The 18,738-nt window shown below is 38.8% G+C and overlaps 1 protein-coding gene and 1 long non-coding RNA gene across 6 annotated transcripts in view; one reads left to right on the top strand and one right to left on the bottom strand.

The window, feature by feature from the left end:
* LOC149661984 (nephrin-like) overlaps positions 1-18,738 on the top strand; it is a 168,474-nt gene that overhangs the window by 89,880 nt on the left and 59,856 nt on the right. For all 5 annotated transcript variants that reach the window (XM_089843570.1, XM_089843566.1, XM_089843568.1 and 2 more), the window contains exon 2: positions 14,346-14,483. Coding sequence is in view for 4 of the 5 variants with exons in the window: in XM_089843566.1 (XP_089699692.1) it covers positions 14,346-14,483 (138 nt within the window). In the remaining variant the exon portion in view is untranslated. The remainder of the gene's footprint in view (positions 1-14,345; positions 14,484-18,738) is intronic.
* Positions 7,670-11,439, bottom strand: LOC149661985 (uncharacterized). Its single transcript, XR_016369030.1, has 3 exons — positions 10,614-11,439; positions 10,412-10,472; positions 7,670-10,197 (listed from the first exon to the last, which is right to left on the bottom strand). It is a non-coding gene; the product is annotated as an uncharacterized LOC149661985 (long non-coding RNA).

Genomic DNA, 18,738 nt, shown 5'->3' with positions numbered 1-18,738 from the left:
ATGAAACGTAACCCCTGTAAAAATGTTTTAACCTCTGCACAGCGATGTTTGAGGGGGATGCCAAACCAAATTTACATCTCTCTCTTCTCTCCACGCTCTTTCTATGGTAGAAGTCGTTCAGTTTTAAGGTCTATGCGTTTCATCGTCTCTCTCTATTTCATAGCAGGAACGTATTGAAGGCCTTTAGGCATTTTAACCTTCAATGAAAAGTGTATAACAGGGGCAGCCGGATGTATGGGGAAAAGGTTGTTGAAATTTTACTTCCAAAGTGGTACGGAATATTCACCGGTTTGCCATGCACTCTAGATTCAAGCATATTTTTTAAAATTTTTCTTCCCTTTTCCTTCCCTGAATTGACTTTTACCGGCAGGCATTTTTTATATAAATCCCATGTTGGAGCTAGGTCCGTACACCTTTAAGCTATTTTTTTCACGGTGTGTATATATATAAGTTGAAATCCCTCTTCGCGACATGTATATAGCTCGTATAAATTTCCACGTTCCCGCATCCCTTAACTTGAACTATATGTATAACATCCTCAAGGCGGAAATACTGTATACATTGTTTTTATCCCCATGCACGTTTTCTTACGCAAAGGGGATTGCGGGAAAGCCCCTTAAAAAACCCACACCGACTTAACACGTGTTGACGCTCAAAAAACCTGACATGTTTTGACAAAAAATCCTCCGGAATACCTAATATCGTCACCGCGTGTTACCTTATACCCAAGGCTTAACAGCTCGAGCTTAACCCTAAGGTGAAATACGCGTGAGATTCGTTCAAGTGGTTTTTTTAAACCTTGCGGTTATAATTTAAATCTGTTAAGCCCCTTTAATAATAATAAAAAAAAACACTTCCGAAAATTTATTTTAAAAGCGGAAGAGATTTGAATGAAGCTTATTAGTTCCGCGAATTTCAAAAGATGTATTTATTTAAGAGTGAAGGAACAATGCATGGCTTGTGTGTATACGACTTCCCTCGATCCATGGTTTTAAAAATTGTTATCGTAGGTCTCCATGAGTAAACATCACTTCTAGTATTTGCATTCTGAATGTAAAGAGTTCAGAACTAGCTTGTTTACTTCGTGAATTAATTCATCCCTCTTTAGCATATTCTTCCGTAGCTGGAAGTACTTTTGTTCATTCATACATTCATTCAGCTATGTACTCATATTCATTTGGGACTTGGGTCAGAAAATACATCGAAATAAGACATTTTCGATGGCTAGTTTGCGTGCACACTAGAATCGTCGTCGTAAATAGAGTAACCCTGTCATTTAGGGATTATTAGGAATAGCGTTAATGTCGTCGCACCCTCAGCCTGGTGTTGTTCTGAAGAGTGCATGCACGAGGAAGGACGAGTTAGTCGACGTCGTAATGGGCTTCCCTCGACCAACCAGTCTCGCACTTATTAGTGTACAAGCGTGATAAACTCCATCCGAATTGGCTATAGTCTGAGTACATAGAATGAGGGTGAGGGACGGGGTCTTGTCTCCGTCACGTTGTGACGGGCGTCGAGTTCCGCCCGTCATCAAGATGGAAAATTGGCTTCCGGAACGGAGGGTCACGCGTTTCCCTTACTTTCATTCTCTCCGTTGCTCGCACCTACTTTCCAACAGTCGGATTCTATTCGGACTACTTTATCGTCTATGAAGCTTAGTATTGCGTATCAATTCGCTGTAACTCTGTTCGTGGTATCATTTCAAAGTTAGATAAACTATATCTAGGGAGTCCCGCGGTCGTCGACTTTTCTATTCTATTTTCCACGCTTCCATCCCCAATTTCCTATTCTCTTTTTGAAAAATTCAGGGACCCGTGGGTCCAGCGTAGGTCGTATCTACTAACGACCGACCGAGTGTGAAAAATTCGGGTTCGCGGGGTATGTCCCCTAGACGAAAAAATACACATCGTTTCCCTCTTTCCTTCGATTTCTTTTCTATATGGTGGTGGTGCTGGCAGACAGAATTATCCATCCTTATATCGGTAATAACCTCAAGGCTGAGAGAATTGCTACTTCTACTTCTTTACACTCTCCTCGTGTACATGGGATCCCTTAATCCCGTAATAACGGTACTCTAGATTGTAGTTCGTCCCAGAATCGTGTCTTCCACGAGTACGGAAACGAAGCTCCAATTTATCGCTTGCAATTTTTAAGCCCAAGTTTCACTCTGTTATACTTTAGGTTTATTGTAATTTCCAAGTTGATATTGACTATATATACGTAACTACCGTTGAAGGAGGATGTAGGACCCTAAACGCGAAAACGGTTTAATGCGTTTTTTTCTTCCTTCACTTACTCTCACTCCAGCGGGCCATGCACCCTCTTTTAGTTTCTGGTATAATTTTGTCAAGGGATGCTGAGAGAGAAAAAAAATTGTAAGAAGTTCGGGCTAAGAGGTAGGGAAAACTCGACGAGTAAATCTTATTTTCCCCATCGTTACACGTTGTTTCGAAGTAAAAGAACCGATATAAGTATAAGGGGACAAGGGGACAGTCATTATTTTTCCCTTTTCCATCCAAATTACCCGGACGCCCCGGGTGACGCCATCAATTCTGGTATGGGTAGACTCTCCTTCCATCCTCCTTCACTTTACTCTACAACATCAAGCTTGAAACGTGAATCGCTGATTATCCGAACAAATTTTCTTCGACAAAAATTAGCGCGCGCCAAATTTTACCGCCTCTTTTTCTTCCCGCGTTTTTCTTTAGCCGGGCACGTGCTCCTCGCTTCGAGATAGGTAGAATCCCTTTTACGACTCCCAAAGTTGTTATACGATCCAACTTGGCCCAAAACGATAAGAAGAATGGATTTTTTATATATCTATATCAATATATATATAAAAAGAGGGCTAGGAAAAGAAATCGTTTTCAAATTCCTTACAAGTTCACGGGGGAGAGCTTTAAAGAAAGAATCCCAAGGTCTCTCTCTTCGCTCTTCTTATTTTCAAAGTTCTTAGTACGGATATGGGTTTGAAAAGAGCAAACTGCAAAAATAGAGCTTCTCCCGCATTTTTCCTTCTTTTTTGGAACACTTTGGGTGCAATGGTTACTAAGATATAGTTCATAGAAGAAATGCCCATTGAAAAATTACCCCGGTTGATATTCGGGTCGCGTTTTCATCTTAATACCCGTCCCGGCTACCCCATCTTCCGTTTTTCTTAGACTTCTTCTTCGATTCCTGAACATATAACGAAAAGAAAGCGTTCCAAGATCATGAATTTGTAAATTTGTACGGTTAATATTGAAGTGGAGTAAATACCATATTTTCCGGATTTGCTTTCGATTGCGTATCGAGATAAAGCGTCGATATTAATTCTTCGGTCGGAATAATGTAATGACCTCAGTTCAATATTCAAGGCGGAATTTTACGAATTCTTTCTTCTACTGTTCTCAATCTCCGGGATCCATAGAAATATACCCCAACTTATTCAAACGGATAATGACTTTTGGAAAGCTCCAGTTTACAATTCATCAATCGGCTTTTTGACACGAAATATCCGAGTAGAAAGAGAAGCTATACGCTTGAGAAGGAATTCGGAAAAGAGAGAGAATCGAGAGGAAACTGGTGGCGCTGGGGATAAGGATGGAGAGATGGATAAAGAAAGAAAGAAAATCTCGGGCTTCCTACTATGACTGTTTTCCTTTACGATACACGTACTGTTATAAGTGGCCCGGTGCCGCGCTAACTTTCTGTACTATATCAGACTTTTCCAAGCTGGAAGAAACTATGGTATTATCCATCCGCTGCCCGCGTTGTTGTTCATCTCTTAGAAATCGTCCGTCGATCGATTGCCACCTAGTAAGCTTCACCCCTTTATGGTATTTTTCAATGTAAGGTCGTACTAGAAGCGACGCTGCTCTCTAAGGTTTTAAATTCCGCATTAAACAATGTTGGTTTTCAAGTCTACCTTTCAGTAGTCATTCATCCTGAAAATGTTCGTGTAAAAAGTTTCTATCCGTCTGGATTCTTTTTCCGCGGCGCTTCCATTTTCGCGGCAGCCGAAATTGCCAGACTTTTCTGGTATAAAACTAGCTAGGCAAGCTTTCTTCTTTTCCGTATGTCCTCTTTCTATGGTAGCGTGTTTGGAGGAGGAATTTTTAGTCCCTTACAGTCGCGCCCTTTCGCGAGCTAACTCACCTCCTCTCTATGTTGGCTAGTCTCGAACGAACCACGTGTTACCGACTCCGACAATAACCAGCAGCTAACGCACGCTGTAGACGCGGAAATGCTCAGGTTTTCTATAAGAAGGATCTTTTCTAAAGGAAAGCTCTGACGTTAACCTTAACTGTTTAATATGCGGAGAAGCGAGGCGCGACAATTTTTCCACATAACGTCCGAGAAAAGGTGCGACATACGACGTACGAATTTTTCGACGCTTTTTGAAAACGTTAAAGGGAAGAATTCTTATATTACTTTTCGTCGGGTATTGCGTGCCCGACTCGCTTGTAAAAAGAACAAAGCTTTTGAAAAGTTGCCCCTACACCCTCCACCCATCTTGGAAGAAAACTTCCTTAACCCTAAAAATGAAACGGCGAAGAAATATAAGAATGTATGTAGGCCTACGACTTGCCATTTCATCCTTCCATCTAAGAAACGATAAAAAGGCGTGTCAGTAAACTAGAGTTTTAGTCTTTGCACATCATCATATCCTGGAGTTGAAAATTAATATCGAATTGCCAATTTCTCGCATCATTTTGCAAATTTTTGTTCGCCGCTCTTCCAAGATCTACGGTTGATGCCTCGATATACGAAGGTTTTATTTTATTTTACGAAAGGAATAAACTCGATTAGAGAATGACGTGAAGCGAAGGCTTAAGGAAGAATGGGTGCGGTGATGGCTGATGGGGTTTACGTCCAAGTTTTATTAGGAAAAATTCGTCTGCACCGCAGACGCTAAATGGTCGATAAACGTCAAAAAGCGAAGTAACGGCGGAAATAATCAGGATGAGGAGGCTGAGTTTATAACATTTCGAGAATGCCATAAAGGAAACGCTATCCTTTGGCCGCGTCAAACTAATGTCTAAACACAAATAAAATGGGCTAAGAAGACCTTACCTTTGTGATATATTCCGAGTGGTACGAGGACCAAAAACGAGTCAAGGTTTTTGAAAAAGACCAACACAACTTACCAGGAACTGCGCGCGGCCAGTCTGAAACATCACCCGCTGCGTTTCTCTCGATTAATTAGCTTTAAACGCCTTTCACTCATTGCCCCTTTTTCAATATCAAAAAGTTTACCGCGCCGAGTCTTAACCTGCCTGCCGTTAAACATATTCACTAATTAAAGAAGAAAATTAAACTTATTGAACTTTGCACTTTTCATCACGTCTTTTATTGTAGACTTTAAAAGCGTAATAACCCGTAACAAATTTAAAAATGAGGTTTCCAACATTTTTGGGCTTTTCTATCTATAAATTGAATGAATATTTATGCGCTAGGGAGTATAGAGATTACGAGTTTATCCTATTGGTATTATTTTTAAGCCTCGTTGGTCGGTTCGGTTAAAGCCTATTAGTAGAAATGAGAAAGCTTACGTCTTTTGTATATCTTTAAGAGACTGCGGAATGAACTGGTTCTTTTTTTTTCCCGCCAAATGTTCCCAAAGGGCGCGCCATTTCATCCCGGTTATCGTATCGCGGCGCGGAGCTTTATTTTAAAACGATAAGAGAGTAATTACCTTTATTACATTTCGTTCTAATCCCCTCTTTTTTTTCTCTCCTCTCTTTTTCCATTCAAAGTGCTCGGGAGTGTGAGACCGTATCCTACTTTGATGTAACCCCCTAGTTACTCTTGAAATCAAGCCTGGCGCTCCGTTGCACGCGCCGAGAAATCCCCCTAAAGATCACGATCCAGCGTGAGAATTGTTAATGCCAGTCCTCCATCGTTTTTCTCCTTCATTGTAAATGGGTTCGAGTAACGCCGATTAATTCAGATAATAAGAAGGGGGAACGAAAGAAATTAGTTCATTAGAAATTCCTCATTTCCGCTTTTCTATACAATAATCACCACGCTGCGAACCTCGCTGCTCATTTCCTTTAATTCGTTACGGTATCCTAATTATGCTCATTTTTCGAGACCCCATCATGGTATGGTATTAAAAATCAAATCTGCAAGCCCCGAAGAGAGTAAGCGGTAATTTCTATTGCAATTTTATTGTTTTTCCAAGATTGAGAATGTATGTGTTGTATAGGGATTGTAAGAGGCTGCGGATGTAAGATTTCCTTTTCACTATACTAGACTCTACACCGATTCAGTCAGTGCAAGGTACAGCTCTCTCGGAATTCTTTTTTCCAATGGTTTGAGGATCCATTTTCGACCGGTCTCGTTCAATTACCTCTCTTTGGATCCTCTGTTATATAAGGTGTTGGTGAGACGATTTCTTGGACTTCCTAGAGAGTACCTATAGCTCTCTTTTCTTACGTGTTTTTGTCCTCTTTCGATCCTGGGACGTGAAAAGAGAAAGCCCTTACGGCGGTATACCGATCTCAGTTTGCTCTGATACAAAGACTACCGCACCATTATCTATCTGGGTAAGACTTATACCTAGATTGGTTTGTAGCGTAGCCTGCCACACCGTCCACTTCCACTTCTACTTCCGCCTTCTCTTTTAATTGCCAATAGAGATTTTTCGTTGCGTAAAAGCGTGGATAGATATATAGATGGGTGAATTCCTCGGGTGTCCCTTGTTCCTCGGGTGCAGGCATGGATAGCTTTTCTATGTGAAGCAAAGGGTACCCAGAGAGAATCTCTCATTTGATGAGTTGGGAAAAGAAAAGCGTTGAGGAAAGGGAACGGCTTTTTTAATCACTCTGAGAGCCAGGCTATTTTCACGGGGATTTGATTTCAGTGCCTATCTCAATTTCCCGACACGACATAGTGTGGAGGTGGATATGTACCACTAGAAGTATATACAAACCCCTGTTTGTTTTAGGGTATTTAGAAGCAGCCATGGTGGTACGGTACTTTTCTCTACACAGCCTCTTACCATCATCTCCATCATCATTCCCCAGCCGTTCTATTAATTACTTCCTTTATCTTAAATCCAGGAATAGAAAAAAAGGAACTAACTTTCCCTAACCAATAGTTTAACCCCAAAAACAAATTCTCTTGTGTATAAACCATTGTTAAATGTTTTCGTTCAACTCTTTCTTTTGAACTTTATCAGCTTTTCCACTTTCCCCCGTTATCACTTTATTCACTGTTTATAAGATGAGATTACTTTTGGGGAAAACAGAAAAATACTTTTCCTAATTTATACCGTCTTTGTTTTCAAATTTAAAAGTTTATTTATTCGGTTTGCTGAAAAATTCCTCCCTCGCGAGGCTATAGATGTTCAAGACACGAAGTGTTTATAATTAAAATAGACCTGCTCTTTTCTCTTTACGAAGCCGCGGTCTTTTCTAATTTTCTACAGACTTCTCTTCATTATTATTATCTTTTTATTTCACTCTTTTTAATTCCAAAATGGGTAGAAAAGTAATAAAGCTAAGGAATTTTCTCTTCTTAATTGCTTTGAGTCCCAAGGAAGCTATTGCTCTTCGTCTTGAAATTGTATACAGTAGATTGTTGTAGAGTCACGTCAGGATATGTCACGAATTCATTCAATGATAGCCTAAATATTGAACAAAAGACATATCTCTGATCATTATCAATCATCTAACGCAAATGGAACTTTGATTGAAATAATATTTAATCACAGAACAAAAACATTGAATATTTTGTTTGTATAAAGCCAAAATTCTTGAAAATATTAGTTTAAATTCATGATTATCATTGATTCATTCTCCATACTGTACAGAAGTGAAGGTTGACAGCTTTTGGGTCGGAAAGTCTCTCTTACGGCTAGGAGAAGTTGTACAAACAGTTTGTTTCTCTGACTGGTAGGCCTTGGTCTTCTAAGTTACTTTTTTAATTTATTTGCTACGAGTTATTCCGTCGAGACAGTTTGGGAATTTTATTTTCGAGAAATTTAGTCGGCATCAAATAATCTTCTAATTAAAAATTATACGCTAACCAACTTATCCTGATGAGTAATTTTTCTAATTAAGAAATTTCCAAACATATTTTTTTCAAAATTTACATTTTGCGAAATGAGTTTTAATGAATCTTAATTCTTGAATATAAAAAGTTTATCCTCTTTCAAGAAATATTAAATCTCCAGTTTTTAATCATTTTTTTCCTTATTAAAAAAAAATCTCTTAAAAAGCTTTCGGTTATTTTCCATTAAGGCCGTATCGATTGTCTCATCTTACATTTTTTAAGAACAGCTAAAAATAATTTAAAAATAAAAGTATAAGCTTAGAAAGAAAAAAAACAAATATAAGATAATCTTTTAATAACAAATATATTTTATAATCAAAATATTAAGTCGCGGAGCTTTATTATTCTCTGTCATTAAGAATTTAGTCGAAACTGTCGGCTTAAGAAATCCGAACCCGCATTGAAAGGTAATACCGGAAGCTACGAAATCCTGTAATTTGGATTATGTTTAACAAGTTAGTTGTTATGTCAACTAAAACTATAAGCTCTATTTTGAATGCTTCAATTGGCATTTGATATACTTGATACGAATTCTTAGCTGGTATTCCCATAGGCACAGTAGGATTTTTGTCGTTTGTGACATAGTCCGTAATCCCATGGACGGAATACAGAAAGCATAGACAGGATAGGACAGGGGTCATACTATAGCTTAAAAGTGATATTTTTACGGTCCCTTTCGCTTGGTTCGGGAGGGACCCGTTGGTACAGTACATCTCACGCGGGTGTCAGGGTTAGGCGCGTTCTCCTATCATCCGTCATCCGCAATGTCATCCCACCGATGCCACGACACATCATTAACTGCCTCCCGGATCGTCTTTCCTTGGAGAGGCGAATCTTGGCAAGCTCTATATCCCTTCTCTCTCACTCACTCTCTTCTCAATGCGCTCTATTTTCTTTAACATACTCTTGTGTTCTTTTTTTTAACGACTCGATCTTCAAAGTTTTCATACTTGGACGCGTGATAGTATAAGCTCTATTAGAGTTAAAAACCTAAAACCCTTCTCGAACGTGTCACAACGCTGACGATGGAGAAAAAGAGGGGATATAAACTTCGTCTTAGTTAACCAACCAGGATTTATTACACCATTTTTCTTTTAATTCGTTTTTCCAAATAACAAGCCTGCAGTTCTAAAAGTAATAGCGTTTGTTTTTTGTTTATAGAATTGAGGATTTTAGATTGAAATGAATGGAATTAATTCCCTCGTGATTTTGAATTAATGTGTGGGTTTACAGGCGTTCTTGCAAGGGACCGTTTCAAATTAATATTCTTGGATATATTATTGTTAGAAGCTAGTCTAGCTCAGTTCGGAATTTTTGCTATTTTGCTGCTGAACAAGCATCGCTGAATATTCACTAATTAAACCGATTTAAACCAAGTATTCGAGTAGTTTTCAAACCTTGAAACTTAATTAAATTTAATAAAAATCCCTCGCTGTACTTCAAATAATTTAATTCCTTCAAGTTAAACCCTTTTTTTACCTTTTACTTTTTACTGGTAAAAGAGTGATAATTGCGTAGCAACTCATTTTCACGTCTTTCGTTTTTAGTCAACGGCGCCTTCGAAAAACGGGGATTAGACTGTTTACGTTGTTTTCTTATTTCGGTAACAACTCTATCGAAAATTCCATTAAAAACTTTCTTATCTTAAGACTTGGCCGGCGTGTATAGTCTAGCTCTCGGTATACAGCTAAGCCTCGGTCCTAAAAATGAGAAGAAAAATATAGTTCGTGGCCGAAACGCATTTTCTCGCCTCTTTCTCGTCAACTCCCTCCAGCGTTCGTTCCATCACGTATAGAATAACTCTGTAAACTACATGGTCTAGTGTATAAATGTGCCGTTTTAAAAACACTCTTTACATTACTACTAGTTCGCAGAAGTTCTAGTTGGATATATAAATTTTTTTGTTCGGTGCATTGTAAATATATTTCAAACCTAGTAGACTGTAGATGAATTTCCAACCCATTCCAATCTCGTTTCCCGCATGCATCACATTCTCTCTTCACATTTTTTACTTTTATGAACTTTATTCGACTTCTTTCACGAATGCATTCATTTATCCGTTAGCAACAGTTTCATCGAGGGGCGGTCTGTAGAGCTTTAACATTTTTCCTTCGAATTGACCAAATTCTCGTTTCATACGTTATGGTAGTCTCCAATCTGCAATAGCTAAAATTGGTCAGAACGTCCTCTTAAAATAGAAACTCCGAAAGAGAGAGAAATACAAGACAGAAACAGTCCAGCTCCAAAACTCGAAAGAAAAATACAAACAAAAATATATTGTTGGGGTTTGAAAATAAGTCAGAGCTGTTATGTAGGTTTCCAGGGAAAAAACTATAGGTTTAAAAGTAGATAAAAGTAGATTTAAACTTACTCGTCCAAGAATTTTTATACTTCTCCCGTTACGCCCGGGGTTTGTGGAATATACGGAAATACTGAAAAAGAAAACCGGTGTAAGAGAAAGAAAATGTTCCAGTGTGTATACCAGAAGAAAAATTCGGGGAAAATAAAAAAAGAAAACTAGAAATTCGTTCATCGGTCTTCGTCTAGAATAAAACACATTCTTGGGTTTAAACCTATAGCCTTTCTCTCTGTAGTTTTGGTCTCCTCTTCCTATTGGACCGCGTATAGTCACGTCTTCCAAACAAGGTTAGGAACGCATCGAGAAAAAAAGGGCCTTAGTTTAAAAAAATAGCTTTCATCTTCATGGACCTCATAGGCATGCACTCTTAACTTTCCATCCGCACTCTCGTCGCTCCAGTTTTACCGTTCTTCACTGTTATAGGAATCTTTCGGCGCTTGGCTTAGGTTATATAAGATCTGACTAAACCGTTCTCTCAATTCCTGTGAGCGATCGCTCCTTCAAGGTCCATTTTTGGTCTTTCTGCGACCGGGTACCTTTCGGTCACGAGCCGCCAGGGCGATTCAGGGATCAATAAGAGCGTGGAAAGAGTCCCGACCTCAAAACGTCAAAGTCCCTAAATTTCACCTTTTATAGAAGTATTTGACGTTCCTCTCCAACACCACAGGAGGAAATCAAAAAGGAGACTGTGACGTACAACTATATCTTATTATAATTAAGCTCTGGTACTTGAACTATCTTCTGCAGAGTAGATGGCCCATTTATTCTCTAATATTTTTACGGTGTTTGTTTATCTGGACGTATTTTACAGTATAACCTCTTCTTCTTCTTGGGTGAGGGAAGGTATAAGAGGGTAGATGGACGGTTTGCGAAATCCGTCTAGGCATCTTCATCGATCGGTCTAGAGAAGCGAGCGACCGGAAAACTGGAGGTTAAAAGAAGGCCACTTATTAAATTCCTCCTCCCTTTCGCTCTCCATCCTCCTTTTCATCCTTTAACGAAAGTCTTCTTTTCTTCGATTGCCAACGTTTACTCTATAATCAAGCGGATAATTAAAATCGCATCTAGACTATACATCATACGAGTCATTTGTTATTTGAGGGTTAGAAACGTAAGTCTCTAAGACTCGGCTGGCTAGCGCGTGACCTAACGGGGGCCAAGGATGCGGGGGTGATCGGGCTTAAAAGAAGGGAACATAGAAAACCCTGAAGGGGCATTTTGGACGCCCGGTAATGAGCTTCTTTTACTTGATGAGCCCTAGACGAAAAACTTTCCGTATAGCGCAGGCGAGAAAAAAATCCTCTTCTCTCAAAGACTATCCTTTCCACAAAAACCAAGGGTTAGCTCTGGGTACCCAAGGAGTATCGGTTAATGGCAAAACTGCGGGGGAGCTCCGGGGGATTTCCAAACAGATTTTCCGCTCACAGCGTGTTGCGGGATACCGGGGGCCAAGCGGGACCAGCCGCACTAACACGTTCTCCTATCTTTTTTTATTCCTTCCCCATCTTTTCACTCTTGCCGCTTCATCTCCTCTTAGCTCCCGCGCTTCTTTTGGGAGAAGGGAGAAGTTTTTCTCCACTTCCCAGCTAGGTCCTCACACTCCTCAGTCTCTCTCAAAAAATCAACGAGCACACACACACACCTATTCCACCGGATTTTCCTCTCTTTCACTCTTTTTAACGACAAGCTAATCACGCCGCAGTGAGAGCAGAAGCAAATTAGAAGCTTCGGAGATTCGTCATATTATGAATGCGTTTCATATACCATTGAACGTTCAGGCGTGCCACGAAACTATGAAAATCTTAGAATTCGTTTACCATTATCTTAACCGAGTCATAGAGATTCTTGGGATGATTTTACAAATTCGGGGTTTAGAAGCTTGGTACCGCACTTCATCGTTAAGCTGTCGCTCTCGTACGAGTAGCCAGCCGAAAGAGTTAGGAAGGCTTTTCAGGAAAGTGGGATGCTGCATAGTGAGGGATCTAGAATCTCCCGCGCGCCTCGCTCATTTGGTCTCGTCTCATTAGAGAACGAGAGGATAAAGAGATTTTCCACGTTGCTTTGAAGGAAACTTTCCCTCTCTCTTACTCTTTTTGTGTCGTATAACCGAAGAGACCCGGACCCGGTACATCAGTAACTCTTCTTTCCCTTCCTGTGTCCCCGATCCGATATTGTATACGAGAGCCTATCAAGTTGTTTCGTGTGGTTTTTATATAAAAAAGCCTTCCTTCTCACCGCGACTTCACCCCGCACTTAAAATCCCCCTTCTTCTATCTCTTGGTTTGATAAATTGTCAGCTTTACTTTTCCCCACCTTAAATAAATTAAGTCTTATGTTATTTATAAATTAGATCAAAAAGGGTGGGATGAGTGACCTTAAGGGGATTACGCGCGGTTTCATAACAAAATACGACAATCGATAATGTTCCCCTAAGAACTCGACGCGAGTATGACTCTCTTGTGAAGTTTTTAACGTTTTTCGGCGAAAAATACCCCTAGATGGTAGCTTTTCCCTGGACGCGTATGTGCAGCGTGAAGAACACTTCTACAGGCGCTCCTTCTATGGTATATTTAGTATTAAGAAATTATGAAATTAGTAACTTTGCAATTAATTATTAATATTCTTCGATATGGAGGTTAAATAATTAACTGAGATATTTCCGAAATAATGTTAATTTAAACATCATAGAAATTATGATGTTTTTACCTCTCGAAGAAATATATTTCTCCTTTATAACTGGTCTATCTTCTGAACTAAGAGAGTTAGTATAAGGCAAGGCAGGAAGTAAGAAAAGCGGATATATTTTATCTTACTACTTCCGAATTTTTCTCTATTGCTTCTAAGCATCCCTATACCGTATGGGATGTTAGTAACTAGACTTGGGAATCCCTTCGCATCTTCCTATCCTCATTGAGAATGGAAGCAGCCTCGAGTCCTTGGCCTCTAGCCAGCCGGGACTTAGAGTATATCGTAGTTTTACTACATCATATATATTATAGTAGTTGTTTTCGCTCTTCATATAGACCCTTTTTCCTCGGTTATTATTCGAAAGAGTCGTCTCTGTGCCAACGAAAATTCCGATGGCACAAGGCGACGAATGTTTATACTGTCGCCGCGAATGTTTGAAATAATTTCGAAAGGATTGATGGCTTTTCTCTAGCCTGGTTTTACTGCGAATCTAGGTGATGTTTCTCATAATTTTTAGAGCGTTTTAAGTAAGCGAGTGGTCCATAGATGGCGAATGAAGAATAAGTAGGTCTGAGAATAAAAACCATCACGCCGTCTAGGAAACGCTGGTTTATAACCAAGAGCTTCTTTAACTCGAGTTTCACATTAAGCGATTCGCGCATTAATAGCCTCCATCCATTTTCAGGGTTATATTACGTGTATAGCTTTTGCCGAGGCTTAGCGTTCTCTTTTTCAAACGAATAAACACGCCGCGGAAGGAAAACGGTTATTTAAAATTTACGCTTATACGTCGCCGAGTGTAGAAGTCGGGAATAACCTGACTAAAGCAACTTCTCCATGCACCTTCCTCTGTATATTTATTCCCTTTCAGGCATTTTTGGCGCCTTTTTTAAGCCTTTTACTTCCCAAGTCTAACCCGGAAGGGGAGAAAAAAAAACGTAAGGCAAAGTCGTTGGCGCGATATTACGTTTCCGAGTGGTATATACGGAAAGAATGTATGATTTACTGGTCTTAAAAAGAGAACCCGGAGCTGAGTGCGGTACTCGAATGTGTGTACGCGAGGGGATCGCTGTTTAATGACTCAATTTGTATTTATGAAGGCCGGATCCGCAGACTTGTACTTTATTTTTGTACCCCTCTAGACTCGATATCTCGGACTTCTTCTAGGCCTAACCTGTTTCTGAACTTTTTCCGTTTAGTTATATAAACTATATGTCGTTTCTTATCCCGTGTTTTCTTTCGTTTCTTTTCGTTTTAGGCGCGACGAGTCAGCAACAGCAATTCAGGATACGACCGCAGGACAAGGAAGTCATCGAGGGCCAAACCGTCAGGATCTTTTGCGAAGTGTCAAACCAAGCGGGTAACGTGCAATGGAGCAAAGATGGATTCGTTCTGGGTAAGTTTACCAAACCATTCTGCCATTTTTTGACAATATCTTTCTTCGTATTACGCGACGGTTCTTTTGATTCTTCCCATCGTCAATTTCGGAAACCAAGAAAGTATTTCTAGTACAAAGGCTCGTACGTTTAACGTTTTGAGTTCAAGCTATCTAATAAGCATAACTTGAACAATTACTTCGGTATAAGCAAAAGGGTACGCGTAGAGTAAACCACGTGACTTCAAAAAAGCCCAATGGGCGCCACCATCGGTTGAAACAAAAAATATGACAAAAATTTTATATTCCTGACGATGAAATATGATCCTTGAGGAATACCCTTTCTTTCCTGACGTTTTTAAAATAACAGAAATACCAAAAAAGGTCACGCGTGGCTCGACCTCCATCTTATATTTATATATATATATGGAGGGAAGAAATCATTCATCAGTTTGAATGAAGGAATGCGAAAAGAATACAAGTATAAAACCGTATAAGACATCTCAATTTCGCTTTTCATCCTTTACTCCCACCATGCACCACAACGTTCTCTTCTCTTAACTCTTTCTTCGACCATCTTTATCCCAGATCGTTTAACGTATAGGGATCTGCACGCGTTTATGGTAAAACATACGGTACTGCACCGCAGCAGACTTCGATCTTTTTCTAATAGGATAGTTTTTGAAGTTTTAAAGAGGATACCCATCGGGCTTAAGTAAGGGAACATTCCCCAAAAAAAGATCTGCCCATTTTTTTTATAGTAAAATCTAGAACGCATTTAGTTCTCCTTTGAATGTTAAATTGATATCTTGGTCCTATCGAAACTTAGAGATTAGAAGGTTGAAACTTCAAAATTCACGAGAGAATTTAATAAATTCATTTGGAAAAGAGAAAGAATCCTCTGATACCACCCTTTTTTTTGTCTGGTGCTCTGGGGTAATCGAAACTAGTCGGGCAGTAGGTGGCGCATAAAAAGGAATGTTAATCTATCCCAATATTAGCGATATAGTCCCTCGGAAAAAGGAGATCGACTTATAGGGATGTTGGAAGCGCAGTAAGGATCCAAACCCTAATGAGTGCCTTGGCGAATAAAGGTTTTTTTCTTCTTCTCTGGTTCACTCGTGAAACTATTGAAAAAAAAAGTGGACTTGGGCCTAGGTTTAAGAAGGGGTACTAGTGCGGGTAGATCGGGTACAAATGAACGGTTTTAATAGCTTTTTACGGGCCAGCAATTAAGGATAATCGGGCGTGAATGGAAGACGTCTTCCGAGCTGTCCCTGAATTATACGCTGGGACTCGAAATAATCAAAAAAAGGTAGAAATAAAAAAATGTACAAAAAAAAACCAAATGGCACCCTGAGAGATATTACTTAAAGAAAACCCATTAATGATCTTCTTCTTCTACTTCTTCTTCAGAATCCTTTTTTCTTCATTCACTCGAATCTCTCTTTCCAATCTATATACACCTATTCTTTCAAGACTTGGCATTCTATTTCTTTAAAGCTTGCTTTAATTGCGAATGAGGACTGTAAGCTTAGCTGTTCTTTTAGAAGTTGATTATCCGGAGGTTAAGTCAAAGCAAATTACCAAGTAATATGTATCAGACTTCAGTTTATTAACTTCGGTTTCAGTTATTTTTCAAGACGTACTGATTTTAAAATGGCTTAAAAAAAGCTAGGATTTTTCCAATTCGTAAAATTTGAACAATACTCAATAATTTCATTACGGTTTCATTGACTTCGTAATAAGGTAGATCGTATATACTCTTTTTAAACCTTCTCCGATGTCAATCCATATAGCTTCTTTTTCCAACCTCTTCCTTTCTCAAGGATTATTGGTTTATATATAGCAAGAGCTCGTGCTAGGATGAAATTATCGATTCTGATATTATATACCATTCGGGGTATTCCACATTCGAGGGTAACTTAGGCTTGGATAATTCATTCGATCTTTGATGTATTTTCCAAATGAGATGGAATGTAAGCTTAGATTTCTAAGAGGGGTACGTTCCGAATGGTTCGTTTTAGCGATCGAATGAGGCTTTTCTTTCGGAATGTATGGGTGCGTCCAGGGTAAGGCTCCTTCAGACTGGGCCTTATAAAATCGTAAGGCATGATTTAGTGAGCTATGCCTAAAGAAAGGCACTAACAAAGAGGTTCCATCTCGATACTGCACAACGAAATTTTCAAACTATAAACCCGCGAATCTTTTACGTTGTCGTTGATACGTCTCTAATTATATGGGAGCAAAGCGACGACTGGGTCTGAATGGAGCTTTACCCTAGGAAATGGAGAAGTATTAGTTGCGTCTATCTGAATCAACCTATACATTAGACGGTAACTAACTTGGCCTCTTTCTCTTTTTGATAGAAATGAGACCTTAGAAACGAGAAGGCCCGGCTAATTCCGCAGGCCCTTCTTGATATATGAATGAATTTCTGTTATCTGACTTCTTTATATACACTATATTTCACGAGTAGTTTCCTAAGCGCTTATAGTAAACCTTCTAAAATTAAATATTAAGTATAGGCATATATTGCAACTAGATGATAGCTAAAATAAATTTATGCAAATTAGTTATTAAACCGAACTTATATCGAATTTCTATTTTCGTACAGATTCTTTTTAGGTAGTTTGTCTTACGAGTTAAGGGTTAAAGTGTATTTTCACCAACTCAAAATATACGAAAAGAATATATACCGTAGAGTATATATTCGAAGACGTTAAACAAATACGCGTACCTTTTAACTATAACCGTACGAAGCTTTTAGTTTTAACGTTCAAGTACGCTAGCTGCATTTCGCGTTTAAACACATCTATATATATTTGAACAGCGCATATATTGAGGAAATGCTTGAAGCGGAGTAAACCATGGGCTATAACACGAAGCGGATTGAAAATTTCCTAGCCAGCTGAAAAGGTTTACGTCTTTGCCCGAATCTCTTTAAAAGAGAAGTTTTTCCAATATTTGAGTTTTAGGACCTAAATCAGAAATCTTCTCCTACGCCTCCCTCCCTGCCTCCCATCCTTCTGTTTTTAAAGAAGTTTAAGAAGAGAAAAACATCCCTCGGAGCTAATTCCGAATTGGGAAGTAAAAAGGGGATGTTTAGTGGCAGGAGCAAGTTCCCTATTTCTTCGACAAAAACATACTACATAGTGACGTTACGCGATCTACCTTCAGGATTGTTGAAAAGGAAGATATAGAAATGATTTAGAAATTTTACATTTCTTTATCTTCAACCTTACTGTGTCCCTATAGAATGAAATTGGTCTATGAGCCTTTTCCGTATAAATAGACATCCGAAAATGGCACTGTTGCTTCAGCTATCTAGCGAGCAAACCTTAGAAGAAAAGTGCTCATCGCGTTCGTAACGAGTTTAGTATGCGGGATAGGTCCTTTCTTAGCTAACCCTAACCCCTATACCCATAAGGAAAGGAATTGCTGTGAGAAAAAGGAAGGAATCCTCAGCTAAACTGCAATAGCAATGAAGAACAGTTTTCTTGCTTTTCTTCTCTGCGTGGCTCGATCTTCTTCTTGAATCCCTTGCCAGTTTTTTTTTTTCGGCTTAGATATTCTTTTTTCTTGATATAAAGCTACGTTTTCCGATAATCTGGTATTCTAAAGGGGTAGATGCTCAAAAGAGAAGACCAAGCAAGGGTTTATCGTTCCCTAGACCTGACTGGGCTAGAAAAAATTGACCCCTTTTTTCTGTGTAACGTTTTAGATTATTTTATGGAATTTTTGTGTTAAGGGACTCATTCATCAGTTAGTACGAAACCCCAACCCCTAAACCCTTAAACCCTTTTTATTTTGGAACTTTTTAATCCCTAGCTCAAACTTGACTTATTATAACCTCCTATATACCGAACTATAACTTTTCAATTAACTATAGAAGGACGTTTGGCTGGGGTACAGTATACCTTTCAAAGTAGCTTTCAAAAATCGTCTCAGGAAGTTAGTAAGCTCTATAAATCTTGGTAAGAATATGATTGAAAAATACAATTCAATTGTTTTTTTTTTGGGACGTGTATAAGAGGTATGGAATTGAAAGAAAATTTATAAGAATGATATCTCAAATTTTCTCTATATACCAAAATAAAGGATGAAGAAGAAAAACAATATAAAGAATGAAAAAGACTTAGCCTCTTATATATATTTTGAAGAAGGAAAAATACCCTTGCCTAACATATACATTTATATATATATATATATATATATATATATATATATATATATATATATATATATATATATATATATATACATCGGAATTGTT

Source organism: Phalangium opilio, unplaced genomic scaffold (assembly GCF_054372755.1).
Source record: "Phalangium opilio isolate 3A_F unplaced genomic scaffold, DU_Popi_V2 ptg000070l_1, whole genome shotgun sequence".
NCBI classification, from domain to species: Eukaryota; Metazoa; Arthropoda; class Arachnida; order Opiliones; family Phalangiidae; genus Phalangium; species Phalangium opilio.
Note: the sequence above shows the minus strand (reverse complement) of the source record. Positions and strands in the feature narration are given on the sequence as shown.